This window comes from Mauremys mutica, chromosome 12, assembly GCF_020497125.1.
Source record: "Mauremys mutica isolate MM-2020 ecotype Southern chromosome 12, ASM2049712v1, whole genome shotgun sequence".
In the NCBI taxonomy this organism is placed as follows: Eukaryota; Metazoa; Chordata; order Testudines; family Geoemydidae; genus Mauremys; species Mauremys mutica.
Window position 1 is genome coordinate 12,517,518 of NC_059083.1, and position 8,395 is coordinate 12,525,912.

The 8,395-nt window shown below is 53.0% G+C and overlaps 1 protein-coding gene across 1 annotated transcript; it reads right to left on the reverse strand.

Moving 5' to 3' along the window:
* Positions 1–822: 822 nt before the first annotated feature.
* Positions 823–5,682, reverse strand: LOC123346173 (acetylcholinesterase-like). The gene is made up of 3 exons (XM_044983421.1): positions 4,181–5,682; positions 1,986–2,152; positions 823–1,046 (listed from the first exon to the last, which is right to left on the reverse strand). Exons 1-3 carry the CDS (start codon positions 5,680–5,682, stop codon positions 1,009–1,011), a joined length of 1,707 nt encoding a protein of 568 aa, XP_044839356.1. The 3' UTR covers positions 823–1,008.
* Positions 5,683–8,395: the final 2,713 nt, after the last annotated feature.

The following is an 8,395-nucleotide window of genomic DNA, read 5'->3' on the forward strand; positions in this document are numbered from 1 at the left end:
GTGTGTGTGTGTGTGTGTGTGTGCACGTGCACACTCCTGCTTGTGCCAATTATCTATCAGATGGATGAGCTGTGCTCCCATTGATTTATTCCTGAAACCACCTGGAAAGAAACAGGCAAGTTACCATGGCTTTGGGTTCTGAGAAACCCAGCATAACAAGCCCAGCCCCCCAGGGTGGGCAGATGCCCCATCCCAAACTCCACCAGTCCTGGAGCAGGTAGGCTGAGAGCTGATTGGACCACATATTCCTGGCTCCACAGAGGGGATCTGTGCCGGGAGGTGGGCTGTGGGGACAGGGCGCTGTGTGCGTGTGGGGAGCTCTCCCTGTGCCTCCTCTCCTTCCCGGGAATGGCGGGACGATTGTCGTCTGTGCTGCCAACTAGCTGGTTAAAAACCTGTCTCTGTTGCTTGTATCCTATAATTGCCAATTTCCCAACACTCCCTGGTACGTAGGGCTCTTCCTCACTGTCCACTGAGCACTCGCTACGGGGGGCAGGGGGTCCAGTGGGTTAGAGCAGGGGGCTTGGAGCCAGGACTCCTGGGTTCTAGCCCAGCTCGGAGAGGGGAGTGGGGTCTAGTGCATTAGAGTGGGGAGGTCGGGCAGTCTGGACTCTTGGGTTCTTATTAGGGCTCTGGGTGCATCATGTGATCTCTGGGCTTTGTCATCTGCCTCTTCAAACCCCAGAGCATCATTTACCTCTCCATGTAATCTCTGTTGCCCATTATCTCACCACTTAACTTCCACACACCCCCAACACACTCACACACACTCTCCTTGTCCCCCACTACTCAGAAGCAGCTAATCAAGCTCACACACCAGAATACTGTCTACACACTAAATATGCTTTAATGCACTGGAGGTGGAGGAGTTACAGAGGGAGGGTGAATCTGTGGATTCCCAGGAGGTTTATTAGCAGGATCCTTGTTAGTGAATCAGCAGGTGCTAGTAAGCACTGGATGCTCTTGTCTGCAGGGAGGGTTTCTTCAGGGGATTGCTCAGCTCTTCATTCACGGCCCCCCGGGCTGGGCACGTCCGGATTCTGCTCCTGCGGGACACACAGCAAGTGGGGTTAACAGCAGCAGGGATGAGCTCAGACTATGCAGCATCTGGTCTAGTTGCAAATGGGAGGGGAGACCTGCAGGGGAAACCTGGTGCTGCACGGGCTCAATATGGGGTGCTCTCCCCTTACGGTCAGTGCTAATCCCTGTGCACCAGGGGGTGCTTTGCTGCAGAGAGAGGCATGGGGGGCTCAGCAGGGGACTGTCCCCGCACAATCAGAGCTTTCCCCAATACCCCCACATTGCTATATTGTAGCAGTAGAGGATGCTGTGCTGGTGGAGTTCCCGTGTTTTGTAGCATCTGTGAACCCCGGTATCCAATGTGCAAGGCTCTGTTCTGCCGCCCATAAGAGGTCCCCTGGCACACAGGATTCCCAGTGACTATTGGATTTTCCTTCGCTCCCTGTGCTACACAGTTAAACAGAAGCTGTGCCCCTCCCAAGAGTCAGTTGTGTTTCTTTCATTGCCTCTTTTCTCTTCAGTGACACTGCAGGCCACCTGCCCCCAGTTCCCTCTGTCATTGGATCCGTCCCTCTACTCCCACTCATCTTGCTGGGAATCCCACTCCAAGCTCAAGCTCCCTTAGCTGGAATGGGGGCATTGGGGTTGTGCTGGTACAGGAAACATGGGTGTCATCATCCTACCTAGTGAAGATGGGTCAGAACCTGTGGCTCCCTGCAGCAGATGGGTTCTGGAGTCCTCAGGGGATGTGAGATCTCCCCCAGGTAGGAGAATGGGGACCTCTAGGAGGCCAGGAGATCTCATGGAAATGGGAATGTGATCTGGGGTCCTTCCCCCCCATGAGGTGCCAGCTCCAATCCAACCCCAGGAGTGGGGGGGGGGGGCGAGTGGCTGGCTCAGAGGAATGGGGAACAACAGACCGTTCCTCTCTAGGGATGCTGTCGGCTCACCCTGGTGATGCTCACCTGTGGGGCTCGGCTCCTTTGCGAGCAGTGATGCTAGGAGGCTGCAGCGTTGCGTGCGGGGTATCTCCTTAATCTGGGCCAAGTTTATTTTGATGTGGAAGAAGTTTTGCTTTATGGGGTCATACTGGGTCCACTTCCTTCCCCTGCCCTCATCCCCTGTGAGCATCCTGGGGAGAAATTAAACACACCACATAGAGGTTAGTACCTGGGCTTGGAAAGGCTGAGAACTTGCTCTGGCCAAAGTGTGACATCCTGGAGGCAGGGGTCATTAGGAGCCAATTTGCAAAGTTTGGCTCCTTTCCAAAAGGCTGCCATCCTTATTGTTTCCAAAAAGCATGGGGAAAAAAAAGCTGCCCTAAGTTAAGATGGCTGCTTCCGCCTGTCCTCCTCATATGGGGTGACACTACAGGTTTCCTTTTATAAAGATGGCTGCTATTTCCCATTGATCTTGATGACATTGAAGCCACAGGCTGCCATGAGTCATGATGGCTACCATTGGCCTCCAGCCCTTTCCAAAGAGAGACTGACCCTAGGAAAGATGGCCACTGTTTCCCATTGTTTGGACTGGGACTGAAGCCACACTCAGGGAATATGGACTTCATTTGTGCTCAGAGAAATTGGGAGGGGTAGAGTGGGGACCTGAACAATATGTGAGGGGGGGGGGCAGGGAAGGCCACTGAAGTGTTAGGGATTATGGGGGCACCAATAAAAAGCTCTAAAAAGGTAGATTGTCTGAAGCCACCATTTGCCCTCATTTAAGATGGCCTCTCTCACTTGTTCTTCCAAATAGGACAATGTCACATGGTGCCCTAACCAAAAATGGCCACCATGTCCCACTGCACTCCATGAGATTGAAGCCACAAGCTGCCCTGAGTTGGCTGCAATTTTGCTACAGCCCTATAGTTACCCAGGTCATCCTATTTACCCTTTTTATAAATGGGCCCAACATTTGCTATCATCCAGTCTTCTGGAACATTCCCAGTGCTCCAAGATGTATTGAAAATCAACATAGGCCAGCAAGCTCCTCAGTCAGCTCTTTTAAAACACATGGATGTAGGGTGTACTAATTTAAAAATGTCTAACTTTAGTAGCTTCTATGTAACATCCTCCAGAGATACTAGTGGAATAGAAAAAGTGTTATCCCCATGCAATGAGACTATAGTATCTGTTTTTTCCCCAAATACAGAGTGGAATTATTTATTGAACAGTTCTGCCTTTTCTGCCTTACGATTGATAATTCTGCCATTTCCAGCTAGTAATGGACCAATCTCATAGTCAGAATTCTAGTTTCCTAATATATTCAAAGAACTCCTTATTGTCCTTAACTCTGCTGGTCGTAGATTTCTCTCTGTGTCTCTTTGCTTCTCTTATCAATTTTCTACAATTCCTAATGTCTGATTTATATTCGTTAATATCAACTTCCCTTTTCTTCTATGTGTTGGATATTATCTTTTTAATTTTCACAGCTGTTTTCTTCACTTCCCTAATTTGGGAGTGAACGGATCCAAACTGGGTGGTTAAGATGAGAATGGGGAATGTTTTAATTTTAAAGATTTCTTTTGGAGTCTTGCTTGCTTGTTTTTGGTGGAAGGGAGGATCTATTGGTAGCTAAGGCCAGGTGTACGCTTAAATGCTAAATTGCCACAGTTATCTCAGTCAGAGATGTGGAAAAAGCCACACACCTGACTGCCACAGCTGTGCTGACCTAGCCCCTAGGGTAGCTGTAGTTATGTCAATGGAAAGACGCTACTGTTAATTTCGCTTCTGATTTTTGGGCAGGTGATGTTCCTCCACTGCTGGAGCAACCCCTTTTGCTGCTGCAGGCTGTATTGACATGATGAGCTGACGTAGCCATGCCTGTATAGTGTTTGTAGCACGGACACATCCCCTAGCTAAAAGCCATGTTTCCTTGAATGAGGATGCGTGTATTTGTGGGATCACCGACATCCTGGTGAGGGAAGAAGGGAATTATCACTAGCTTGGACTCAGGGGGCTCAGATTTTACCTCCCTGAAGTAAGATCAGCTCTAGGTCATGGGCTTCAACCCATTAGATTAACTATTTCCCAAAGGGACCTGTTCTTTGCCATGGCATTGAGCCGGGTCTTCCTGGATGTTGTGTTCCCCTGGCCAAAGAGTGACAGCTGCTCTCCTGGTCTGGCTCAGGGGATCAGAGGATTGTGGGGGATTCCCTTACCCGGTCCTGGCGAACTCTGCATTGTACTGCATCAGCGTGCGGCTCAGGACTTCCTCAGCCTTTGTGTGCGTAGAGTTGGCTCCTGCCAGGGACCAAACAGTTCCGAACTGAAAGGGGATCTCAGAGCCGTGTGGCACCCCTGTCCATTCTGCTGAGGAAAATACACTGGGGCGCTGGTCGAAGCTGTAGACAAACACGGGATTGCCGGCCTCTGCTGCCTGCCTAGCCACCTCGGCTACTGGGCACACAACGGCGTAGTCACCAACGATCTGTTCCATGGCCCATCGATACTGTGCCTCGCCCTGATCCTCCCCCTCCTGGCTGTACCACCGAGCCACAGCCTGGACGGCCTCTTCTGGTGCCCCTGGCACCAGCAGCCTCAACACCTGCAGCAGCTCCTCCATACCGATGTTGCTGGCGTTCTCCGGGTGTAAGGTGCGGGCACTAAAGAGTATTAGGTAGGAGCCTTCGTTGGCAGTGAAACCAGCTGTGATGGGTATAGGCTGGATCTGCTTAGCCTGCAGGAGTCTTGATGGTGAATCAGGGAGAAAATCCCCATCTGTTGTTGGCACAAAGGGCAGGCCCAGCAGGTCCTTGCGGCGTAAGACGGAGATCTCACGTTTGGGGAACTCCCCTGCTTCCTTCCCCTGCAGGCAGCCCACCAGGGCGATGTCGTCACCATCGGCGCAGCCTAGCAGCTGGCCCAGCCTCCGGCCTCTCTCCTGGGCCTCCTCGAGTGAAGTCCAAACCCATGGAGAGGTTGGGGATCCGCTCTGCATCACGGCGCGGGTGAAAAGGGACTGGCTTCCCGGGGACAGAAGATGGAAGCCGACTGAGGCAGCCCCAGTGCTGTGGCCGGAAAGCATCACACGGGCTGGATCCCCACCAAAGGCAACTGCGTTGTCCCGCAGCCAGCGCAGCGCTAGGCGCTGGTCCCACAGGCCGGCGTTTCCTGGGGCGGCCGGGGGCAGGGACAGGAAGCCCAGCGCCCCCAGCCGGTAGTTCATGGAGGCCACAATCACGTTCTCGGTGGCGGCTAAGAAGCGCCCGTCATAGAGCTCGAGGGAGGCTGCCCCTCTGAAGAACCCACCGCCGTAGATCCAGATGAGGATGGGGGCTGGGTCAGGGGGCTGGGGATGGGGCACCCAGATATTGAGGAAGAGGCAGTCCTCAGACTGTGGCATTGTGGGTGTGAATAATTTGGCCTCAGGGTAACCAGGAAGTGGAACCTGCGGGCAGACATTGCCGAAGCTGGTGGTCTCCAAGACTTGGCTCCAGGGCTGGTGGGGAAGCGGTTTCTGGAAGCGCAAGGCCCCCACGGGGGGCTCGGCGTAGGGGATCCCCAGGAAGGCCGTCACTGTGCTGGAGCCCGCCTGGAGGCGCTTGCCCCGGATGGGGCCGCTGGTGGTGAGCACCACCGTGCTGTTGTCATCGGAGCCAGAGCTGGGGCCCATCAGAGAGAGGAGGAGCAGGCAGGGGAGCGCAGGGAGTAGTCCCAGCATCACGGCAGCTGTAAGGGAACCCCCCCCAAAGGGAGTTATAGGGAATGGGATTTGGGGTCTTTGCCTTCCAGAGGGCACTGGCTCCCATACAGTCCCAGCCACCTAAATAGAGACAGCAGGAGCAGGGGCAGCTCTAGCAATTTCGCTGCCCCAAGCACGGCGGCATGCTGCGGGGGGCACTCTGGCGGTCGCCGGTCCCGCGGCTCCAGTGGACCTCCTGCAGTCGTGCCTGCGGAGGGTCTGTTGGTCCCGCGGCTCGGGTGGAGCATCCGCAGGCACGCCTGAGGGAGGTCCATCGGAGCCGCCTGCCACCCTCCCAGCGACAGGCAGAGCGCCCCCCGCGGCATGCCGCTCCAAGCGCGCACTTGGCGCGCTGGGGTCTGGAGCCGGCCCTGAGCAGGAGGTAGCTCCCTACATCAGCCCAGATCCCCATTAAGCAATACAGCCCCCATGTCTTTTCTGTTCATGCTCCAGCTCCCTGCTGAGCTCCCTGATCAGCATCAACCATAAGAACATAAGAACGGCCATACTAGGTCAGACCAAAGGTCCATCTAGCCCAGTGTCCTGGTTTCCAACAGTGACCAGTGCCAGGTGCCCCAGAAGGAATGAATAGAACAGGTGATCCATCCCCTGTCGCCTATTCCCAGCTTCTGGCAAACAGAGGCTAGAGACACCATCCCTGCCCATCCTGGCTAATAGCCATTGGTGGACCTGTCTTCCATGAACTTATCTAGTTCTTTTTTGAACCCTATTATACTCTTGGCCTTCACAACATCCTCTGGCAAAGAGTTCCACCAGCTGACCCTATCTCTAAGAGGTCAGTGAGGACTAGTGGACTAGAGCGGGGGAGGAGAGGGAGGCTGGGAGGCTGTACTCCTGGTTTGTGGGGTTTGTGGAAAGGGTAGTAGATGGGTAATTATTTACAGTGATCTCCATTCCAGCTGCTCTTCCACTCCATTCACTCCCTGGACCCCTCTGTCCCTAGCTCTGAGGCAGTGGGGCCCTGGGTAGCACAGACTCACCTGCCCTTCTCCTTGGCACACTCACAGTTGTGTCTCACGATTCAGCACGAAGGTGAACGGCGGATGCTGGAGCAAACGGGAAGCCTCCAATGCTGAGAATAACAGGCAGGGAGCAGCCACTGGGGCTTATTTATCCTCAAATCTGTGTCCTCACTGGGCTGTGCACACACAGGGGGAGGGGGATCTGGGCCGGATGGGTGGAGCCAAGGTGTTTGGAAACAGACACCCAGTTGAGTAAACAGCATAAGAGCTTTAGAGACAGAATGGCCGTGATTGCTGAACTGAAGCCACCTCTGGGGTGGGGCAGCTGGGTCCCAGGAAGTGAATCAGGAATCCTGTGTCCAAAGGAAATATAAGTGGATTTTAGATGATGGGGCAGAATGGAATAACTGAAGAGAATGTTTGGCCAGGTGACCGGGGTACATACCCCCCTGATGAGAGAAAGTGCTTGGGGATGTTCAGGGAGAAGCAGGGCCAATGAGTTGGTTGTTTCTAGTGTGAAATCCATCATTCACTACAGCACAGCACCGTGCTGGGGCCTTTGGGTCGGTCCCAACTCCAAGGGGTACTGTCATACGCAGAATTCATGTGCTACGCAGAATTTTTTCCCCCACAGAAAATACATTCTGCTGGGGCGTTTTGGTCAGCACTGACTGCAAGGGGACCTTGCTCCCTGCAGCATAGTGCTCCCCTACACCATGCTAGGGCATTGGGGTCAGCACTGACTTTGAGGGGACAGCATCTCCTTGTTAGGATATAGATATTCAGGCCTGTCTGCAAAGGCCTATACTGTAAGAATTTAGCTGTATTCTTATCACTTAGCTCGTTATAGAGATATAAAAGAAAGAATCAAAATCACTGTCTGCCGGTGTAAGGGCCTTCTCTCACTGTGACAGTCTGAGGCCTGGTTCTTAGGGTACGTCCATACTACCCGCCCGGATTGGCGGGTAGCAATCGACTTCTCAGAGTTCGATATATCGCGTCTCATCTAGATGCGATATATCGATCTCCGAACGGGCTCCCGTCGACTCCGGAACTCCACCACCGCGAACGGCGGTGGCGGAGTTGACGGGGGAGCCGCGGACGTCGATCCTGCGCCATGAGGACGGGTAAGTAGTTCGAACTAAGGTAGTTCGACTTCGCGTAGCTGAAGTTGCGTACCTTAGTTCGACCCCCCCCCCCCCCAGTGTAGACCAGGCCTTAGGCTAAGGCCTTCGGCTAAGCAGCAGAGGCAGCCATAAGCTGGGAAGTGTATGGTCACATCCTCACATTCCAAACTAGTCACATTGAAATAAGGTGCTATTGGGCTGTTAGGAATACAATCCTGTCCTGATAGTCCTGTCACCTCCAGAGAAAGGGAAGAGCCTAGAAGATGTAAAAGGAAACTTCATTTGATAGCATTCTGTCTGGCAAGAACTCACTTATCAATAGCTGGGCTGTGAAATCTTCATTTCTGTATTGTTCTATCACTGTAGTCTCCACTTCCCTATTGTTTGTCCGTATAATCTCCGTCTGGTTCTGTGATTGTTTCGGTCTGCTGTATAATTAGTTTTGTTGGGTGTAAACCAATTAAGGTGGTGGGATATAATTGGTTAAATAACCATGTTATAGTATGTTAGGATTGGTTAGTTAAATTTCAGTAAAATGGTTGGTTAAGGTATAAGCTAAGCAGAACTCAAGTTTTACTATAT

What these genes read in the sequence shown, in the direction of transcription:
- LOC123346173 (XM_044983421.1), bottom strand. Translation starts at nt 5,682, where the DNA reads ATGCTGGGACTACTCCCTGCGCTCCCCTGCCTGCTCCTCCTCTCTCTG. An exon ending in GCAGAGTTCGCCAGGACCGG is followed by an intron (nt 2,153 to 4,180) that starts GTAAGGGAATCC and finishes ATTTCTCCCCAG; the next exon opens with GATGCTCACAGGGGATGAGG. An exon ending in AAAGGAGCCGAGCCCCACAG is followed by an intron (nt 1,047 to 1,985) that starts GTGAGCATCACC and finishes TGTGTCCCGCAG; the next exon opens with GAGCAGAATCCGGACGTGCC.